The 22295-nt window shown below is 46.1% G+C and overlaps 1 protein-coding gene across 1 annotated transcript in view; it reads left to right on the top strand.

Moving 5' to 3' along the window:
- The window catches only part of FAM20C (FAM20C golgi associated secretory pathway kinase), a 52495-nt gene that overhangs the window by 7105 nt on the left and 23095 nt on the right, over positions 1 to 22295 (top strand). Inside the window, exon 3 of the mRNA XM_065732963.1 lies at positions 3281 to 3359. Within this exon, the coding sequence (XP_065589035.1) occupies positions 3281 to 3359 (79 nt within the window). The remainder of the gene's footprint in view (positions 1 to 3280; positions 3360 to 22295) is intronic.

The raw sequence follows: 22295 nt of genomic DNA, 5'->3' as shown, positions 1-22295 counted from the left end.
GAAACCTTAAAAAAAAATAACAAACATGAAGTCAGAGTTTGACTAGAGGCTGCCTTTGGAATCAGAACAGCATGACATTGTGAGACCTTTTAAAAATTATATAAGCCTGCTGATCATAGAGAAGACAGATTGCAATGGCGTAGCTCTTCCAATTTCTTGAAAAATTGTGTATTCTGCTCCAGGGAATTATAAATTCTTCAGAAATGTTCTTGCGGGCAGTAGGTGACAGCACAAGGACATCTCCAGATAAGCGAACAATGTTTGTCCAGGATAAGGTCCTGGAAGATGACGTGGCTACCGCTGTTTGCCTGAGATGGCAAAAGGGATATATGTAACTGAGGTTAGAGCAGGAGAGGAATACAGCTCAGAAAAGGAGAGGAAAGCCAGTACTCAACTGTAACAGTAAGGGACACGGAAGGCAATCAGGCCTCGAAGTGTGAGTGAGTGATCTCCAGTGAGACCTGCTCTTCTCCAGCATTGCCACCCCCATGAGTTGGGCACCTGCCTCAGGCTCCACTCCCCCTTCAACTTTAATATTTAGAGATGCGTGAAGGATCTCTCTGAGTTCAGCAGGATGGTCTGGGCTCAGCACCACGTGTTTCCCTCTCTTTAGGGAAGGAACACTAGGTGTTGGACTTGGTGGGTATCTCTGGATCACCTCTGGCCTGTCCAGTGACTAGCTGGAGGGGGAATATCTGGGAGCCTTGAGAACATGGAGGGAAGCCAATGAGGAGCTCTTGTGGCATTGGCCACAGTGCCTGTGGCTGCTGGCACACTTTGTCTCAAGGCCCCATGCAACGCAGTTCCCATCAGTGTCACCCTCTGGTTTGGAAGAGCCCAAAGTTTTCTCCTGGCAGCAGCAGTGGGACAGCATCCCAGCCAAACTAATGGTTCGAAGCTACTATTGCAACCAATTAAGGCAATACAATACGATGGATCGCAAAAGACCAAGAGATGCTTTTGTCTTACTTCAGCTCAGTTCTTTCTGACAGGAAACCAGGCCTCTGTGTCTCATGGAAGAATCATGCTGAATTGTTAATCTTCTTCGTACATTCCCCTTCTTGGTGATGACACACTCTCTGTTGAGTTCAGCTGCTAACAAAATCATTATCTGTCGAGTGGCTTCAATTGCTGAGAAACCAGTCGGCTTAATGCATTAGATGCTTTGTGCTTAGAAATAGGCATGCTGGAACATCCTTTTTCTTCTCTTTGCATTCCTGTGGTTTCCCAAAGCCTTGGCTTCCAAGCTGTACCTCAAAATAGGCTCTGTCCTTCCCACTTCTCTGATGGCCTTGCAGGATATTTGCTACGTTTTCAACTTACATGTCTCAGGGAGGAGAGGGAGCCAGGGTGTAAGCCCTAAGCCTATTCCAGATGCAACCAAGAAGTGCACATTATGTAAATTTTAAGGAAAAAAGCACTCAGTCTTCATTTGCTGCAATCAGTTTGCAAGCAGCTGCACTGAGATCGGTGAGCTAGGAAGGGTTACACCTGACAGAAGGGACAAAGTTCTGCCCTTTTGTTCCAAGGTATATCACTGACCTAACGGAAGACATCCCACATGAATGGTGTTGCAGGTACAGGTTATGTGTTAAAAAAGCTGGGTGAACTCTGCTCCTTTGGCAGCAGCTGGGCTGGGATGTCCATGGAACGGTGGATGGGCTGTGTGGGTCCATTTCCAGAGTGCATGGCTGGGCCGTGGTGTTTCTGGAGCAGCATGTGTGGTTTGGGATGGACGTTTGCTGCTCTTCATCGCCTTCAGGCTCTGGGCTTGGTTGAAAAAAATACCTATATCCTTCCCTCAGGTGCAGATCAACTGACCTGCTCTGCACAAGAGAGAGTTTGATCCATGAAAACCACATGCTTTTCTTGTTTGGTGCGAGTTATTTAATGCCCTTTACTTACTAATTATTTATTTGTTCCTTTGGGATCGGCTGGTAATGCAGGAGAAAGCGGGGGTCAACAAAACAGCAAGGCAGAAGGGATTTTGTTCTAAGGGAAGTGTAATCACACAGGCCAGATTTACATAGCATTTTGTTGCAAGAACGTGGATTACAAGGGTTGAAAGAGAGCTGTTGACCTACCAGTAATATGGCACAGAGAGGGGTAATTAAAAATGGAGTACAGCTAGTGGCATTGCTTAGGGTAAGAAAACGTACTGGTTATATAGGTTGAACTCAGGCTTTTTCAGAACTGCATAGCAAGGGATTGATGATGTGATCAGCGATGGAAGCGTTTTGATTGACTCCTCCCCACAGATAGGACTGTCATGGCTCTCCCAACACAGAAGTGAGTTGAACAGTTAGGGTGTAGGTCATGTCATTTATTGAGAGCAGTTTTGACTGAGATGGTGGAAAAGCAGCTGGTTTGATAAAGTATATATTTACCTTTTTCAGTAACCTTATCATCAAGTAAAATGCATTTTAGGAACTCTCATGATTGAAAAAAGAGGAAGGCTTTGACTTAAAAAAACACTATAATCTGGCTGTTAATGTGATACTGTTCAAATTGTACAGACTGGTATGAGTGAATGTCAGTGTTAAGTTCCCATTAGCTCCCAGCTGGGGTGTGAATTCAGTGTCTGAGCCATCGACTCCGGGTGCACGGGGTGGACTGCAGCCCCTGCCACCCCACGTCCTCCTGTCCTCCCAACACAGCCAGCAATCCTCTGTGCAACTCTGCTCTCCTCTGCACCACTGTGGGGTCCCCTGAAAATTAGTGGGTGGTTTTGGATAAATCTCCTTGGTGCAGAGAGGAGGTGGATTTACATACTGCTCAGCGGCGATGATTAAAATTGCAGCAGAGATCAGAGATTGCTCTGGTGTCTGCTCGTACTTTTAATTAAGGAGATGTCTGCTGCGCATCGGACCATAATCCCAGCCACAGCTGTCTGTGAAACCATCCGACCTGCCTTCCCTCTTGTTAGCAGGAAGCCCAAAAGGAGTTGAAGATGAAGAAAACAGGACTCCACTGAGCTGTTCCTATACCTGCTCCTCAGTCAGGGTGCTTGCAGAGCCCATCGTGGTTGTGACCGTGACCAGACGTGTCAGGGAGTACTGTCCATTTTTAGTCCCAGCCAGCAGCTCAGAGCTGTCCCCTGCTCTCTGCACCCCCACCCACTGAATAATCTGTTATCCAGTTAGGATTGCCCTGCTCGGTGGCTCAGATGCCTCCGTGCTTCAGCTAGTACAGAGCAAAGATATGTGCTTTCATTTCAAGGAAGCTGAATGTAAGTAGATCCATACGTAGCATTTTAAAGGGGTTTTGCTTTTTCCCACAGCGATGAAGTCAGGAGGCACCCAACTGAAGCTGATCATGACGTTCCAGAATTACGGACAAGCATTGTTCAAACCAATGAAGTAAGTGAAAAAAAAATGTCTGGATGTGTTGTATAGCCTATTGCCTTTTTCAAAGCCATTAAAAAAAGCTTGCTCTGGTATTCCTTGAGGTTGGTGTGGCTGGTTGGCTAGCCTGGCTGCTGAATGTAGGGCTGTAGGGTGAATGGAAACCTTGCCCTGCCAAACTGGGCTTTGGAAGATAAATTTCAGATGTATTTTAGTCTTCTCGGGAATGTTACTCACTCTGATCTCTGTTAAATCTCCCATCATAAGTATAGGGTGTTTTCAGCGTTTCTTTTTTATGTAAATGTATTCTGCAGGTCTGAGCTTTAATTAATGTCAGTTCTCCTCTGGAATATGATCACATGTGGGGGATGGCTTGAAACAGTTTTGGGAAGACCTGAATAGTATTTGTCTGATAAATTATAACGTGATCCACTGATTTATTGTTGTTTGCATTGAAGAGCTGTGTTAGTCATTTGGCTGTGGCTGTGCTGACAGTGAAATGTGTTCATTTGAGAGTGGTGCTGCAAGGTAATAGATCTGGAGAAAAGGGGAAGGACTGGGATGAGGCAGCCTTCATTTGCACCTGCGTCAGGCTGGCCAGATCCCACTGAGATCAGAGAGGTTATTAAGACATAAAGTAGATGTAAAAGAGTTCTAAACCCTGACCTCTGTGTTTGTGTTGTAATAAGGAAAATGACTCTGTGCTTGTTGTAGATGGTTTAGCAAAGGCTCTGGGTGTTGCAAAATGTTTAATGAAGCTACTCGATATCTGTGTCAAGGGTGCTGCTGGAATAATAAATTCATTTCCTTCTTTTGTTCCCGCTGTAGAGAAGATACATTAATTATCTCTAGGATGGTCCATAAAAGTGTAAAGTAACTCCGAATGAATGGTGTGGAATACATTCTAGCATTGAGTTATGGCTCTAGTGGGTAGCACAGCTCGTGGGGTAAGCTGCTGGCTGGGGCCTGAGAGAAACTCCCAGCTTTACTACAGATTTTGCTGTAGACTGACCTCAGACAGCTACAGACTTTGCTTGATCTTATTTGACTGCCAGAAGGGACAAGTAATTGGTTCCTGCTTCCTTCAACTCAAGCCTGAGTAGCAACTTGTGTGCATTTGTCCCAGGGTTTACATGGAAATCCTTTGAGTTTCAGGCACAAGGATATTGTGCAAATGCAAGATGCCTCCGTGTTGTTTCCCACATTATGAACAAATTCCTCCATGTTTCTGATGGGTCCCAAATTCCTGGAAAGGGTTCAGACAGATCACAGATGACACAAGTCAGAGGGAAGGTGCTATCAGAGAGCATCTACTCCAGCATCTTCCCTTTCCCTCTCTGCCTCTGCTCTGAATCCTTAGGTCATCAGATGTAGGGGTTGGTCCACGAGTCTGTAATCTACATCTGTAAGTTTGGTGCTTTTAAGCACAATTCCTATTCGTTTTCCATCCTCCATGGCAAACCAAGAACTGGGCACATCTGGGGAGCCTGTAAGAAGTAGGAAGAATCACAGTGGTGCAGTTGGCTTTTTACATGAGATTTGTTTCTTCTCTATTTGCTGAGATGCAGGTAATTTCTATCTCTATCTTCAGCATGACATTGTAATTCTGGGAATGCTAATGAGGTTAAATCAAAAGTTTACTGCTTCTACGCAGCCTTGGCAAGATGATGGATGACAAGGGATGGATAGCCACTTTCCTGTACAGAAGCAATTACTACCATCCACCAGTGCAACAACAAAAGATGACGATGTCTTAATCATTCCCTTTGCTTAATGCGAAGGGCAGCAACATCTTATTTTCTCCCCGATCTTTGCATTAAATACACATCTGGAAAAAGCAGCTTTAGAACATTCAGCATCTGTGTTCCCAGGCACCACACCTTACAGCGGCAGCGCTGCTTCGTGTCGGTCGTTGCCGAGCACATTAGTGATTTTGAATAAGGATGTTTGCAAGCATTTGTCTTCATTCTGCTAACAGTGAGCAGGGAGCCAGATGCTCGCCTAGTGTAAATCTTCTGAGCTGCTTTGGCATCTGGTCCCATTGGCCCCTTTCACCAACTTAGAGAAATGTTTGTAGCATCATTTCTTGATATGGAAATGAGCAGCCTAGAGCTGAAAATGAGCAAGCAAACAAAAAAGTCAGGCTTTTAAAGCACTGAGACTCCTTGTAGGACCTCACTGAGTGCACAGCCTGTTTCTGGTGCTCCCTCTTTTCTGCAGGGTACCCCTCTGATCCAGGCTTCGCACAGTTGGCTGTGCCTTCTCAGGGCAGCACACCAGAGGAGGCTCACAAATCAGAGCCATACATCTCTTTGTCACAGCACTGATGGTATAAAGGGGGTTTAAAAAAATAATCTAATTTGAGAAGCGTGAAACCTCATCTTGGTGGTTACTTCTGAGATCAGCTGGTCCCTGGGTGCACTTGGATGAAAGTGAGGAGGTACCCATGTAGTGCATCCCGAGTTCCAGTTGTCACTGTGATATCAGCTGCTTGGCTTTTCATAGTAGCAGAAATTACGTTTTCCTTTCTCTGGAGATAAGAAGTCCGTTCATACGAGCAATATTCATGAATCCCAGGTCATATAATTGTTAAATGGCATTAAGTGCCCAGCTGCAAATGAAAAACTGGAGCTTGAGTTCATCCCTTCAGTGCTGGAGGAGGCAATAGGAGTTACTTCTCTATATTGGACTGAACTGCATTTCTGATTTTCAGGGAACAGAATTGGCATCAGTGGTATTTCAAGCTTGATTGCAAAGAATATTGTTAATCCTGCATTTCTCACTCTGTCTGGAATCTGAAGTTCTGATAGCTGAATGGTGTGAGGTCCACAGAGGGTAATATGCACGGGTGGGCCTGTCTGCTTGGTTTTGATTCGTTTCAACTTAATGGAAAGCTGGTTTTGCTACATATAGCTGTGCTCAGCATCCCCCAAACTGAGCTAATACCTGTTTGGGCGGGATACCTGCACAGCAGGAGACATGGGAACCCTTCCCTGTCACAGCCAGCTATCTGCTTGTGGAAGGAGAGATCTCCATCCTGCAAGCAGTGCTTTCTGGAGGAGAGTCACAGCAAAATGTCCTTCCTGGGAAATCACTTGAAACCTGCAGAACTCACAGGACTCGTTTTGCCCTGTCCCAGCCTCCTAATTCTGCATTGCTTTCATCCAGAGGGCAAGCCAGCCCTGGAAACACCCAGAGGGCTTTGGAAATCAGGGAAACAGAATCTGCCTTTGGCACCTTTTGTGCTCCGTGCTTGGCGTTAGTTGACAGCTCTTCATCTGGTCATCAACTCAGGGAAGTGAAGCAGATGAGAGGCGGGGAGCTTAGCAGCCAGGGAAATGTGATAATGGTAAATAAAGCCCCATCAGCTGCAATTATTTTATTTATCTGTGGCTCTGCATCTTCGTTGCTGAAATAATTGCCCATAAAGGATTGCAGAGGAAGCCAAATCTATTTATAAATCCTATGGCCCAGTGTAGATCCCTTTGCTAGTTCCAAATGCATCACAGAAAAAGTGAATATTTGCTAAAACTCCAGGGAAGATTTAATGTATTTGCAATGTATCTTACAGTTAATGCGTAGTTTTATTTAGCTCACAATACTTCAATCATACAAAATTATTACCATATGGGACAGGAAAAAAATAGCAGCCTCCTCTTCTCCCATGATTAGTGTGTCTAACTTCATTAGTATTGTAGAGCATAAAAAAAATGTATGTACGTGATTGCTGATAACTGCAGCCACAGCTTTCTGCGTGACTTAGCAGCTGAGGGTGGTGTAGAGCCATAAATTTCAAAGGGTTTTGGCTTATTTGTCCAAAAAGAACATGTGCTTTGTAGTTGTATTTGGTTTCCTTTTGTTTCTGGGAGCTGGTGGAGTTAAATAGCTGTCTCAGCAGCAAAGCCAACACACTTTTTTTCCTTCCCAATGCTTTATTCTTGAAGAGGGAGATTCTGCGCCAGCGGTCACTGTCAGGACTCCTCTCAGAGCCAGGATTTTGAGAGAGGTTTTTACAGTTCCTTATGGAGAAGCCAAATAGAATTGAAAAGAAAACGTTATCTTGTGATGGGAATGGTGAGCAAAGTGTCGTGAGGTCTGCGTTCAACAACGGCATTTCTCACTGCCACTTTTATAGGCAGCTTTGTGCAAATGTGGAGGAAGGGCATTCATTAGGAAATCTTTGAGGTTTATACTGTACGTAGTGAAACCACTTTTGACTGTAAGAGGTTAAAGCCAATTCTGTTCCAACTTCAGATGTTGCCTGATGTTTTTAACATCTTCTTCTCCTCCTGTTTTTACAAGTCCTACTGCAGGACTGGTGACAGCCACGTGGCTGCTTCTCCCAGTAACTGCTGCTCACAGTTAAAATCTTTAATAAAGCAGAACTAATTAACGTCAGGGTGATATCAGGCCAGAAGAGGCTTTTAGGGTCATGAAGTCCAGGTTCCTTGAATCACAGGCAATCATCTCAGGAAATCTCATTCATAAACAGATCCAACCTTGCTGACACCATTTTCGTACCCTTTGTCCCTTCTGCTCCTCCTGAAACCCACTGCTGCGGTGTCTTTGGTCATTTGCAAGCTAATTATTAATTGCAGTTCAGCAGTTTAATCACAGGAGTTTGTTTTTGTGACTTCGAAGAAGAAATGCTTCACACTGGCACCTATTTTGCTGCAGTGCCAGCAAGCAGGGTGCACCTTTCAGCATGGACAAATCTCCAGGGCACAAAGGCACCACTCTTCTTAGTGCCAGCTGCAAGATAAGTAGTCAGCATGTACAAAGGTGGTGCCTTATAGAAATAAACCCAGCCTGCTTGCCTTCTAGCTTCTGTAACATTCCTGTAGCTCAAAGTTGTAGGCACTGTTAGCTGGGTTGAAATCTACCAGCCAAGGTCATGGGAAAGATAATATATTTGCTTCCATTGGCAAAGCACTGCTTTTTATTGACTTTTAAATGCCATGCTTACAAAGACAAAGGATTAACAGCCTTCTTGAAGCTTCTCTTTGATTTCTTTTTAGGAGTGCTCAACAAATAATGCATCTTTTGATAGGGTTATTAAATAGGGCAAACCACCCCCATGATACAAACAACTGTTTATTGTCTTCATTTCCTACTCTTATATCCCCTTCTTGAAGCTGCAGTGTGACGGCTCTAGGCCTGATTATCATATCAATTAGCTCAGTGCAACTCTTACGACTTAGTCAACTCCTAAGTCAAGGCATAGTCCAAGTCAGAAGAGTCAAGCTCAGCATCGGGGCGGCTGGAAGATTGCTTTCCTTACTACGCTGCATATCATGCTGTTTTGAGGAAATACATTTTGCAGACCTGTTGCATTTCATCTGGCAGGCATCCAGTACAAACACGCCGTTAGAAGTCAACGTGGCAATTAAATCAAATTGCAGTGTTTTCACCGAGCTGCTGCAGTAAGCGAGATGTGCGTACAGTAGCTGCTACTCTAGAAGCCTTCCAGGATTAACACTTGGGCAGGCAGGAATGTGCTGTGTGAAAGCTGGCAGCGCGGTCAGTGGTCAAAGTGCAAACGCTGCCATTGGGATTTGTAGCCTGGTTTTGCTGCTGAGCTGCGTTGCTCTGCTGCTCCCCAAAGAACTCTGTTTCTGCACAAGGTGGGTTGTTGGAGACCTGAGGATGAGGGAACTGCTTGGGAAGGCTGGAGCTAAGTAATCCCAACATTCAGCTTATATAAGTGCATCTTAAAATCAAGAGAAGTGCTGTTTCATAACATCGTAAAGAAGGAATGCTTTTTCTTTTTTTTTTTGCTGCTGGAAGCAGCAAACCATCATCAGATATTCTGTGAACCCCACCCATGAGATTTTTGTCTTTATAAAGATATATCCAAATCCTTACCTACCAAATCCCTGCTGAAATGTTGACCTCACTCGGATTGACAGGCAGATTCTACCTCAGGAATAAGCCTGGAGTAAGCTAGATGAATTGCATCACTTGATATTTGAATTGTGTGAGATCTGAATGTGGTACTTAATGAAGACAGCAGAGGTTGCCGTGTAGCGTTTTAGCTCTTCAACATGTTGTGTATTATGCATGAATTGTTTTTCTCTTTTCTAGCTAATCCTGTTCCCCAAACCATCCTGCAGTATCTCAGTGCAAATTGTGTTTTAGCACTCAGCAGTGCCTGTGGTCCATGTCTCATTTATGCAAATTGGAAAATTTGCAGTGACTTCAAGGAGAGTTGGATGGGGATTGATGCTGACTGATAGCACTGGACAGTAATGAAACTCAGTCTTTTGTCTGCCAATGTGAGCTGCATTCCCCCTTGCCACAGTTCCGCAACTGCTGCCTGAAATATTGATCAATCCCATCCAGCCCAAGAGCAATCTGTTCTCCAGTTCTGCAGGCGTGTTTACGAAATGACCCCGGAGTCAAAGTCTGCGAAGTCCAGGTAGCTCAAAGGTTATCTGCTTGGATTATGGCCTGTAGGGACCAATGTCAGAGGCATTTCACCATCCAGAAAGAGGAAAACAGACCTTTTTTCCTCTTTTTGGCAGCAGCCCTGGGTTTCTTCTGCATATGCTGAGATGGTGCTCAGTGTCTATTCTAGGCTCTTGTCTTGTACACAAATGGCCACAGGTACAGGCTGTACCTGTCCCTTATCAGCTTTTCAAGAGGAAGCTGGGTGGGCAGTCCTATTTCTCAGTTAAGCATCTGCATGTATGAAGCCATCGATCAGCCTTCTATCTGGGTGCTTATAGACCTCGCTAATTAGTCTTCAGGAAGAGAGACACGCTGCTGTATTTTTTCTTCTTTAACAATCAGATATTGCTGCAGCTATTTTTTTCTGAACCTGTTACTATAATGTATTAGGAAAGAAGCATTTTTAGTGTCTGATTTTAATCAAGCTATTTCTCCATTTTAATTTTCTACATCCCGAGAAGTGCAGTCCTGCGGATTTGTCTTTTAATCAGAGGCTCATTTTTAGTTCCTCACTTTCCTGTCTAACACATCTTGCCCTATGCTGGCAGAGCAGAAAAGCAGCAAATGTAACTGAGGGAAGAACTGGCATGAAATGCATAACCTGTGATTTACTGCAAAGTAACAGGGCTTGGCACCTGGGGGACTCGGTGTAGCAGTGAGGTGAGATGCCCTTAGTAAATCTAAGCCAAAAGGATGTGTTCAAAATGTTTTCAGTGGGATATGCAGATATTGCTACCCTGAAATATTTCATGGGAATTTTTCTCCATTGCTCTGCAATTTATAATCCTTAAACTAGGCTCAAGAGACTGAAATTCAGGAAGGGAAAATGATTTGTGCAGGAGTTGTGGCATAAACCAGAGGCTGAAGCCGCTGGGCTGTGCCGTGTTTTATCTCTGGAGCAGTATGCACAGGTTTGTCCTGGCAGTGAGTTGGGTCGGGCTCATCTCTTCCCTTGGGAGGAGTACATCTGGGAGGCATTTATGGAGCAGCATCGCTCTGCTGCAGGTCCCTGTGCTCCAGGCCACCACTTGGAGGATGCAGGTGGGGATTTGACCACTGCTGCTGAGACTGGAAATTCATTTGTTCTTCTAACAGTCACCTTGTTCCAGCCCTCAGCATTTCTGCACTTACCCTGTGATAGGGCAGGCTTCTTGCAGAGATCTGCAGGAAGGGGCAGGGAATAAGCAGCAGTGAATTGAGTTTGATGAAGCAGTTTCAGTGTCTGAGGCCCCGTGCTGAGCATTGCCAAAGGGCAGCGGTTCTGGTCCCACGGTCAGTGTCAAGGTGACAGCATGGTGACATTCGGGGGGGACCCACAGCTGAAGTGGCAGTGTCTTGCAGAAGGAGGCAGTGAAGCTTTGGTGAACTGAGAAAGTGCACGGAGTACATCCAGATTATGCCACTGGCACGGTGCTGTTGGTGACTCACTGCTGTAAACAAACGATGTATGTTTAAAATAGCCCTAATAGCTGCTAATAACACAGCTTTAGGACATGCTGAGAGCCTCCGGTGGTTGGTTTGGTTTTGCTTTAGTTTTCATTTTCAGCGTCTGATTCAATAGTCTTCTTCCTTTTTCTTTCTAACTTAACATTTTCTACCCCGCATGTGGGCAAATGAAAGTGAGAAAGCCTGCAAGATTCATTTACATGTGAAGAAACGGCAGAAACCCAGAGTAAATAGCATCTACAAATGTGTGGGAGCTGGAGACCAGGGAGGGAAGCAAAACTGTTGTAAACAGAAGCAATTTAAAGAGCTGGATTATGTGCTGTGGATAACAAAGTACCCCCAGCAGCAGAGTCCGGCTGATCCTGTTAGCACTTCGAGCCCCTGCTCTGAACCTTTTTAATCGTTGCTCTGAGTCCTCCGTGCAGGGCTGGACTCCCAACCAGAGGATGAGCAGTGCCATGGATGTGCGTGGCAGCAGTGCTGCACAGGCTCCAGCACACCGTTGGTCTTTGGATTTGGAGCTGCTGTGATACATTGGCACAAAGCAGCAAAGGAGATGCTGTTGAATTAATGTGTAGGCTTAGAGAAAGTACAGCTGTGATTGTGATCATGATTTCCTTCAGTTTTCGGTGTAGCCTCGTTGTATTTTGTTTAGTTCTATCTCGCGATACGCAAGAAGAGCTTTTCTACCTGGTGTGTTTGTATTCTGTGTCTGCCCGAATCACAGCAATATGACAATCTGTGCAAAATTTTCAAACAAGACTCTTTTGCATCTGATTCTTTAGGGATTTATGAAGCAGAAAATCTGATTCCCGGGGCCTTAAACCCAGAGGGTTTTCAGCCTTTCATGTTGCAAGCCCAGGTTTTGTGTGGGGAGGAGGGGAGCACAGTGCTGCCAGTTCTGTCTCCCGGGGCTGCTGATGGCAGAGGCAGCTTAAAGCAGAATTCTGTTTTCTCCGCATAAGATTGAGATGTGGGTCCTGGCGGGGACCTCAGATTGATGCTGGCATGAGGATATGGCACAGCCAGGAGGGCTCGTGCCAGCTCCGGGCAAGGTGGCTGTCCTTTACCACATGGTCCCAATGCCACCCCAGGCCTCTGTCTCCCTGCGTCCACACCAGCAGCCAACCTAACATTTCAAGTCTCCAACACCAGCAAAACAGAATGCCAAAAGAGAGGAGAGCTTCCCTTCCTCACTGTCTGCCTAATTACCCTGTCCTCGGAGCCAGCTCCAAGTTAACGCCATCTATTTCTGCAGCCTCCTGGCCTCGGGTACAGGAGGAGCAGGGTAACTGGGAGTTTAGCCCAAAACGTGCCCTTCTGGCTCTGCCTGACCTACTTGTCACCGCCTGCGGCTGCCGCAGAGCTGTGCCCCTCTCGCTGCTTTGCTTCGCACTCTGCCTACTGCATCACGGCGCCTTGAAGTCGTTCCGCTGCGCCTTGGGTGTTCGGGGACAGGAGTTGCATTTTATATGCTTCTGTAGCACCCGAGGTACTAACACTGCCCAAAGCACTGGTAAAACCTCCGCTGTTTTCCTACAGCCCTGCAGGGCAGCACGGACCCGCAGTGAGCGTGTGGCTCCAGGAGGTGTGAGCCCCCTCCCCCAGGGGCTCCCGGGCTCTGTTGGCACTCAGCGAGGCCACATGGAAGAGCAGGGTTTTGCAGCATATCCAGGCCACCTATTCAAACCCAGGCTCTTTTGGCACCCGTGAAATTGTCTGACAACTTGCAGGCAGGCACGGTGCCATGCGAGCAGATGGGCACGGACAGCCCGGCAGCCAAGAGCCCGGGATGTTCATCTGGCGGAGGGGACGCAGGGCAGAGCTCCTCGGTGCGTGTGGCCAAATGCCAGTCCCTGGGAAGTCACCAAGGGAAAAGCTGGCACGGTGGTGGGGCTCTGCTTGGGCCGTGGGGTGTTTTGCAATGGGGTGATGTCCCCACGGCTCCGTCCGGCTGCACTGACACGGGGCTGCTGACGCGGCGGGTTCGAGCAGTCTTGGTTCAAGCAATATGAAGAGAAGAGAGGCTTCCTCAGTTCAACACGTCTTTCTGCAGGGAATTTCATCGTTATTCGTGGCTGTAAAGTGCCTCGAGGACCGCTTAATTCTGGTTCATTTTCTGAGGCAGAAAGAGAGGGAGAGAGGTTCCCCATGCACACCGAAGTGCTGCCCATGCTATGGCACGGCGGGTGGGAGCCCAGACCCCTTCGTGGGCAGGAGGTGGCAGTGGAGGAGCCGTCCTGCAGCCGGTGTGTGACACGGCACTGCCACGCGTGATCTGTCAGGTCACGGGATTGCCACGTCCTCCGTGGGGCACGAGGAATTTAGAGCATAACTCCAGCGAAGGCCTTAATGCTGATTGACCTCACGCAGGCAGGCATTCCATGGCAATTGACAGGTCATTAATTAACTGTTATTAATTAACCCTCTAATCTGAAGGGAGGGAGACAGGGAGAAAGGAGCTCCTTGCAGGCCTGGGTCCCGTCCTTGCTGTGAGCATCTCTGCCTCTGGGGCTGAAGGAGCTCCCAAGGACAGCACGAGGAGCGGTCCTGCTACCACCTTTCCCTCTCCAGCCACCTTTAATTCCTGACTGCCACAGTTCAAACCGACGGTCTGCAGGAGCGAGGCTGTTTGCGTCTATTACTCTGAATGCAGAGGAGGAGAAATGTGTGAAAGTAAATCTGTTGTTGCCTTTGAGCCTCCCCTCATCCCCTGCTGCACAGGGTTGGAAGGGGTCAGGGTCTCTGTGTGGTACAGCCTAGCTCTGCTGGTGGATGGTCACGTAGCTCCTTTAAGGCTCACCGTGCTACAGAAGGTTTCAGGCTGAAATTAGGACAGGTGATGTCCCTTCTGTCTGCCATAGCCCCAGCTGTGCCTGAGCCGTACTGAAAGGGGCCAGTGCCTCTCCTGCTGACTGCAGCTGGACTTCGCTGGTGTCCTTGAAGATGTCATTTTGCTCTAATCTTCCTGAGCCAGCCCATATCTTCTGCCAGTTGTGCCTCTGTCTACCTCATATGTCAGGCGATGGGATGGCGATAGCTTTGTTTCACTTGGTCTTTCAAGGAACAACAGTGCGGCAAATCTGCGGCCTATGTGCGGCCTAAGAGAAGGAACCGTCCTGTTTATCCACAGACATCAGAGCCTTAGCAAGTTCTTGGGGCCGTGCCAGCCTTGATAAGACGTCAGTAGTGCTGATAAGCTGGTGGTCATCACCTCCGATGAGCGTTTTGCTGATGGCTGTGCAAAGTTTTATGGCCAATACGGGACCCTATAGGGCTGTTTGGAAAAGCTCCCCGATCCCTCTTATCTCACTGTACCCTTAATGAGATTATTGGTTTCTCTCTTCTCTCCCTTCTCCTCAGAATTCATTATACAAAGTGGGATTGCAGTGTATTGAACCACCAGTTCCTTACTGCAGTATCTCGCAGATTTTAAGAGCTAGCGTTCTTCCAACTGTTTTGGTATTAGTGAAAACTTGACTTCTGTGAGCATAAGGAAGGTATTTTCTGGTGCTCAGCAATGGCTGCAAAGACCCAAAGAATTACACTCAGCAGCCCCGAGTTTCAAAGCCTGACATCACTGCGAGCAAGGAATACAAATCCATCAACAGGAGCAGGATTTTAATTGCTTTTGAGTGATTCTATAGAAATCTAAAATTGCTTTGTGGGATGAAAAAAATCCCCACTTTTATCTGTGAAGAGGTTTTAATTCTGGTGAATAAAATAAGTGGCTGCAGTAATAATACGAGATTTTTTCCCTCTGACTGTGTAGCTGTTCCTTCAGCCCCTGCCTGCTGGGATTTTATCCTTGAGCAGTGAGACATCAGAGTTCATCAGATATTATAGGCAGCAATTGCCGAGCCAGGAGAGGCTCTTTGGTGGCTGGAAGATTTGTGCTTCTATTACACGAGCTGTTAAAAAATGAGACCACCTGCATTCTTTAGCAATGTGACCTTCTCTAGCCAGTCACATGCTGTATTTTCTCTGCGATCTGATCTGATTTGAAGGGTAATCAAAAGGCCAACAGTGCTTTCAAACACCACGATAACTTGACTGTTGCTTTTTTTCTTCTTTTTTATATGAAAAGGACCCAAAGTTTTGCAGACGTGCCAACATTTCGCTTAGCTTCTGGGTAAACGTGTCCTCAGGGAGTGCTTCAAAACATTACTTCTGTTTAGAAGAAAAATAAATGAGCCATATTTTTCCAAACAGTTTTCAAGGAAAGAGATATCAGAAGTTGTCTGTATTTTCCTGTTTAATAGATAGAGGGAACAGCTGAACACGGTCTGGGTCCGACATCACCAACAGTCTGAATATTTCCACTGCTTTACTGAACGAAACAATTATTGAGCTCACTTTAGGGATGCAGCAAAGAGAAGGAGAATGTAGGATTTGTTCTTGTGGTTAATATTATTGAAAAGAGACGGCTGGCAGTTGCACCTGAAGTTCTGCACCCATGTTTTTCCTGTGCTTTGAAGGATGACGATGCTAACACACATTAAGGACAGAAAACCTTCCTATAGCGGGCTTGAAAATATCTTTAATTATTTGCGGGAATAAACCTAGCCAATTATTGTATTTTTCAAGGACAATTATTTTGTCCCTTCTTGCATAACTACACGTTTAAAAATGCATTTTAAAATAATTATTTTTAAATTGATTTTCTTCAAATTGACCATAGCAAACCAGACAAATCTCTTCGGGATTAATTTTCCACCTAGCTGAAGAAATTAGCTATCGCTTTCTCCCTCCCTCCTCAACACTGTGGCAGAATGGTTACCTGGATACCCTGCCTGGAAAGGATGTATGTGCTGAAGCAATTTAAATAGCCTGATTTGTCATCTAACTGCAGACATCATTAGCAAAGCATTATTTGGCTGGAACATTGTAGGCTGAGCAGGGAGAGCTCCTCTGTGTCGAGGAGATGGGAAATTTAACCACCTTGTGACCAAAGAGGACCTGTCCTGAGAGCAGGGCTGCAGCAAGGCCAGCGTGAGGACCTCTGTCTGGGGGGGAAATGCTCTTAGGATTGTACGCAGCTTTTGGAAACGTACTCTGCATCAGAATGAAGTCAAATTCGTTCACATTTATCATTTTAGAACTCACTTGTTTGGGGGCAAGGATTTAATTTTCGTATAATGGGGTGAGGGAAAGGAAGGAAACGTGAACCTGGCACCTGCTTTTCTTCTCTATAACTTTCCCACCTGCTCAAGACTCCATTTCAACATATTCAATGACGATTACCTCAGGATGGAAGGCCCTGCAATGATGGTTCTTTGAGAAGAAAATAAGTTGAATGACAGCCGTGTCTTGTGATTAATCTTACTGTGTATGACAGTGTGCAAAGCAGAAAATAGGCAGCTGCTCTGATCAATACCCAGTATCAGATCGCTGCTTAGGTCTGGGCTCCACCCAGCACGTCATCTCCAGGCTTCATCCCAAATCAGGTGCTTTCTGATTTATCCTGGCATGATGTGGAAAATTCCCCTAGGGCCGGGGGATTTGTCAGGTGGGCTCAGTGACGCTGCGCCCTAATCCCGCAGCTGTGGCGGTGTTGCAGGAGCACGGCGATGGCACGGCTGCCCCGTGCATGTCCTGAACATCCTTCTTGGCACATCGACTCCAGGATGGTGTTCAGGAATCATAGCCTCAGACGAAGAGCAGTTGCAAAGTATTCTGTCGATCTGCGGCGCAAATCTTTTCCCCTTAAGTTATAACTGACGTTACAAAATCCGTGTGGCTCCTGTCATTAGTATTCCCGGTTGGCTCGATCTACAATTTATTTCATGCTGTAAAAATGCTACGAATTTTCTACTGATTAGCAGCAGCAGTAGGGCGTGTTTCGGGGCTTATCAACAGGGGCGGGCACGGAATCTTTTGTCTTTGAATTAAAATGCATCTAGGCAGTTTTTTTGAGACAAATTTAGCAAAATGAAGATACTTTCTAGGTAGTAATTAAATTCCTTCAGTGACACGGAGTCTATTATGCACAAGGCTTTGGTATAATGAATGTATTTATTTCCAGGAATACTACAGTCTTTTCCTTGCCATTTGTAGGACTTGGCATATAAATAATGCAGGCCATGCTGTGCTGCTTTTCAGTTCGTTGTAGGAAATTATGCCATTAGAAATGCCGCGGTTCTTTCAGGCACACACAGACACAGCAGGTAAAAGGAATATTCATGTGATGAACAGTGACAGGAGCGGCATCAGCCAATACAGAACACAGCAAAGCACAGCTCAGGCAATGAAATCGTTTGCAGTAATTACAGCGTGGAATGAGACTGTTGTTTAACTTAACACCACAGTAGTCAAACTGTGATCCATCAGAGTGGGCCCTGAATTTACGACCGAGGTTTAGGACTCGGAGGTGCAAACTGAAGGGAAATGGAGAGCTCTGCAGCTCCCCGTGCCACTCCAAACATCCACCGCCAATAGCCCTAGTGAAAACAAAACTTCGTGTGAGCAATTTGGGAACTACGAGGTCCCCATAAATGCCTCCGAGCTTGCTTTCCTTTGAGAGCACACGTTGCTGTTTGAAATGTGTGATGCAGATGTTAAAATACCTCCACTGCTAAACTGGCAGTTGCTCCTGCTGTGTTCGGACAGCAGAGATCAGGCCGTGTGTAGAGGCACGGTTGCATCCCTTTTCCCTCAGTGAGGTGGGAGCGTTTCGTATGACCAGGAAAATTTGCCATCTACCATTTGCAGGCATTCCTTGTGCATAAACAGAGCTTCAGAATGCGTTGCAAATGGAAACTGAGTACTTTACGAGCTTGGAAAGAGTTTATCTATCTGTTTGTGGGCTGATGGCGTTTTGAGCTGGAAGTGACTCGGTTATTTTTAGTGAAATATTTACAGTAATAGGTGCACTTCTGCAGGAGCAGAACATTTCTCCTGTCACGTGGCACTGCTGCATGGAGCGACTCTCAGACAGTTTCCAGGTCTGATTTCTTCGTGTCCCCCAGCTCAGTGTTCCTGGAGGAGAAGCCAAATCCCCATTTCTGCCTGGCTAAATGCAGATCAATGAGCTGCAGCTTAGAGCCAGACTTAGGTCTCTCTAAATCATGCTGCATGCCTTTGTGCTTTTCTTTGCCCTCCAGCTATGTCCAGAGGACTTGGTCAGCTTTGGCCAGCTGGGAGCCCTGGTTTGTAAGGGATGCATGGCTGCTGCTGGCAATCCAGGTTAGGTTTTTCCACCCTTAGAGTGCCCACACAGAGTGCATGTATTTGTTTGCCCCATGGTTTTGGAATGGATTAATTTCCAGAGCTGGGGTTAGCTGGTACAAAGGAACTTTGTACAGGAGTAAGTTCAGCCAAGTATGAGGCTCTTGGATGCAAAGTTTTTGTTGGACCTGTTGGAACAGTACAAAAAGCCAAAAGAGTTCACTGTCCTGGGAAAAAAGGGCCTCAGTCTGCTTTCTAACTTTTCCTTTCATGACAAGAATCAATAGTTTCTCTCAATTGCTCTTTGGTAACAGCTTCAGAAACATCAGAGATGCGAATATAAAGCAGCACATCATTAGCACGAGTGACTACCCCTTTTTTTCTAATATGAAATGCATGGAAAACCATTAAAACTCCTGAAATAATAAGGCAGAAGCACATAATTTAATATGGTCATCTCTTTGGAAATGCACATTGTGCATGAGTAAGTGGATGTATCAGCAGGGAATCTCTAGCCATCTAGCAAGTAAGTTGTTCTGCAGTTGTTCTTGCCATCTGACCTGTAGATAAGCGCAATGTCTTCATTAAACTTACAAAACTTCACGTTAATCATTAGCAAACTCAGCACTACAAGATGTAGGGGAAGTCTTGCTATGGTCCAGGGAGCTGCAGGCATGTACCTAATAAAAGGATTTAATTGTTATGGTCATATCCAATTTTGGCATGCTGTTGGCATGAAGGTTCGAGCCACAGTGCTTATGTGCTCGCCCTGAAAGAAATCCAACGTAGAGTATAATTTCTAGGCTTATTGTATGCTGGGAAGGAAAAGCTGTAACTATAAATATGTCCTCAAAGACTTGACTTCACAACTGGTTTCCTATGAAGATGATTTTGGGGGGAGGAATTGGGCTGATGCTGCACTAAATGCTCCATTGATCCTCATCCTTTCCAGCAGGCTGTGAAGCAATCTGTACTAGTGCAGAGCTTTTGGAAAGCATGTTTTCCAGCTCCACCTGAGTCTGCTTAAGTCCAGTCTGATGTGTAAAGGTTTCTCCAGTGCCTTCCAATAGCACAGAGCCAGAAGACTAGTATGTGTCAGGTGTGGTTTGTTCTTTTTTCCTCTTACCCTCCTTGGAGTGTAAAAGATTAAGAACAATGCAGAGCTTATTTTTTATAGGCCTTTCCAGAAGTGTTTTGTTTCATATTCAGAGCTCACAATGCTCTGTCTTCTGTTCCCTTTTAGAGGAGGAATGGACGATGGGGCAGGAGGTGGTGATGCCCCAAGATCTGTGGGGAGTTCACCTCATCCTCCTGGACCACACGGCCATTAGTGGAGGTGAATTTTCTGATGTACAGACTATCATTGATAGGCTGGGATGGCTCCTGCGTGTGCAGTGCTGGAAATCGAAGAGTGAAGCTAATATTTGTAAACACAACTAAATAACTCTACCCTCTGTGTAGGATACAGAATGGCAAATCTGATCCTGCATTCCACCCTTGGGTTATTTTGCTGGTATTTCTGTAGGTGAGCAAACCCTCTTTATGTTGTTTCCTCTGTTTACCTCTCCTGCTTGTTTCAGACAAGGAGCTGATTTAGTGCAAAAGTGGTCTGTCTGTCTGTAACTAATCCTATAATGCTTTCCTGACATTCATATTGCTGTTGAGCGTTTTTGTCGATAAAGTCTTTGCCTGTGAGCTGCGTGGAAAATAGTGTGCCCAGGCAAAAAATGCAGGTGTCGTTCTTATCAATATTTTGATAAAATGAAGATCTTCACTCAACTTCACTGGAATTTACTCGGGCATTTGATAATAGCAGCCTATTGGCCACGGCTGAGGAGGGAATTTCAGGGATCCATACTGAAGTACAAGAAGGCCTGCATATTCTTTTTTATCCAAGATCTGAGTCCTGAAAGTGTCAAACACGCAGTGCATTTTGGACAGAGTAAAGAGTCCAGTATTAATTTAAGATGCTATGCTCTACTTTTGCTTAATCCTACACATCTGCCTTCATATCAGCAAAAGAAGATGTCAAGGACAAATTTACACTAAACACTAAGAACAGATTTTACGTCTTCTTTCCTCCACATTCAGCCACAGACAAGAATGGGGAGTTTGCCATCGTAGTTGGCTTGTTTTGGTTTCTTCCCTTCAATCTGCATCTGACCACACTCCACTGAGGTCAGTGAGGGCTTTGCTGGCCTTTGAATTTCAAGCATGGGCTGGCTGGGTCGCATGGCTCTGAGTTTCCTGATCCAGGTCACCTTGATCTCAGCGTGAGACCTCTCACTGAGTAGAAGGAAAGTTGGATCCAACCCAGGGAAAAAAAATCTTAATAAGTACTACAGAAAAGAAACAATGAGGTTCAGTGATTAAGTCCTGGGATCACTTTGCTCTGCCATATACCTGTCCTCACAGTTCACATTAAGAGGCAGGAAGACTGGGAAATGCGAGGTCCCTTGCTTTTGGAAAAACATTGTCCTCTTTGAAAGCAGGCTCTCAGAAAACTCATGTGAATTGAGCGCATATATCTATCAGACTGTACAGGAGATAAGCTTCAGATTTTGTTGACATTTAAACACGGTTAAAAATTCAAGGAGAAGCAGCCAGACATGCACGGTTGGAGAAAAGCAGCTGCATGTCGTAAATTAGGTCCATAAAAAAGTTGGCCGTGGTGACGTCTCACACAGTGTTTTACTGCACATCTTGTGCAGAACTTTCCTCCCCTCATCCTCTGCTCTTCTCCTCTTTCCCACACTGTTTTCCTGGGCTGTGCTTTCATTGCCAACCTTTGCATGCTCTGTCGCTGTCTCACCTTACTGATCAACCTGAACGTGGGTAGGCTCCTAGGTTTAAATTAGGCTGAGCTAATTCCTGACTCTTCTCAGAAGGTGCACTCCTGTTTCCCATGGAACATGGCTCAGCCAAGTCACGGCGGTGAGATGTGTTCCTGAGCACACACGTGCTCACAGGCACATGCATGCTCCTCTGGAGCTTCACTTCAGGTTTGCATTTATGCATTTGGGTGATCTGCGAAGTATGTATCTCGCTGCATCTTGAGCCTGGGAGTTCACTGAGCACGGTGCACTCAGTGGGAGGTATTTATACAAAACAGCAGTTGCCCTGTGAGTGCTGCTGGGAGCAGCCAGGCCAGCCAGGGTCTTTATGTGGGGTGTTTTTCGAAGGATTCAAGAGATCCTTGCTTATGTGTTACTTAAAAGCAGAGTTAGGCCAGGCATTGAAATGGCTTGTGTTGGAAGGGACCTCAAGGATCAGGTTCTGACCCCCGCCACCGGCAGGCTTGCCAGCTGCTAGATCAGAGTGCTGGATCAGATTGCCTAGGGTCCCATCCACCCTGGCCTGAAAACACCTCCACGGACAGGGAATCCACACCCACACTACTGAGCCCTTTCAAAATCCTGCTTCTGCAGCCCTTGCAACAAATGCAGAACCTCCAGCTGCAGGTTTTCCATAATGCTCTCTTTTTGGCCAAGATGAAATGAGGAGCCACGGCTGCACGGGGAGCAGGGCTGCTCTGCTTCCCTCACCCCGCTGCAGCCTCCAGCTCTGGCCCGTGCCAGAGGTTAGAATACTCCTTCCCTGTGCAAAGGCACGAGAGGAAGGAGATGCTAATACAGCTCGATTTTCCCCTCAGAGTAGTGCAGGGACTCCCTGGGGGCTCTAGAGCATTAACCCACTCCTTATCCAGACATTTGCAAGCTAGAAGGACCCTGATGTGTAATTTCCAATCTAATCTGTGAGTCATGCAGTGCCCTTAATAGAAAACACAGATTAGCGCTGAGAGTTTCCAGCCTAGAAGAGGAGAGGTTCAGAGGAAAGTGAGATCTTCTCATAGTTTCATAAGGCAGAACAACTGATCCATGAAATAGC

The sequence above is a fragment of the Cyrtonyx montezumae genome, unplaced genomic scaffold, assembly GCF_038088225.1.
Source record: "Cyrtonyx montezumae isolate F1298 unplaced genomic scaffold, pur_monq_1.0 scaffold_16, whole genome shotgun sequence".
Taxonomy (NCBI): Eukaryota; Metazoa; Chordata; class Aves; order Galliformes; family Odontophoridae; genus Cyrtonyx; species Cyrtonyx montezumae.
The sequence above is the reverse complement of the archived record's forward strand: the minus strand, read 5'-3'. Positions and strand labels throughout refer to the sequence as shown.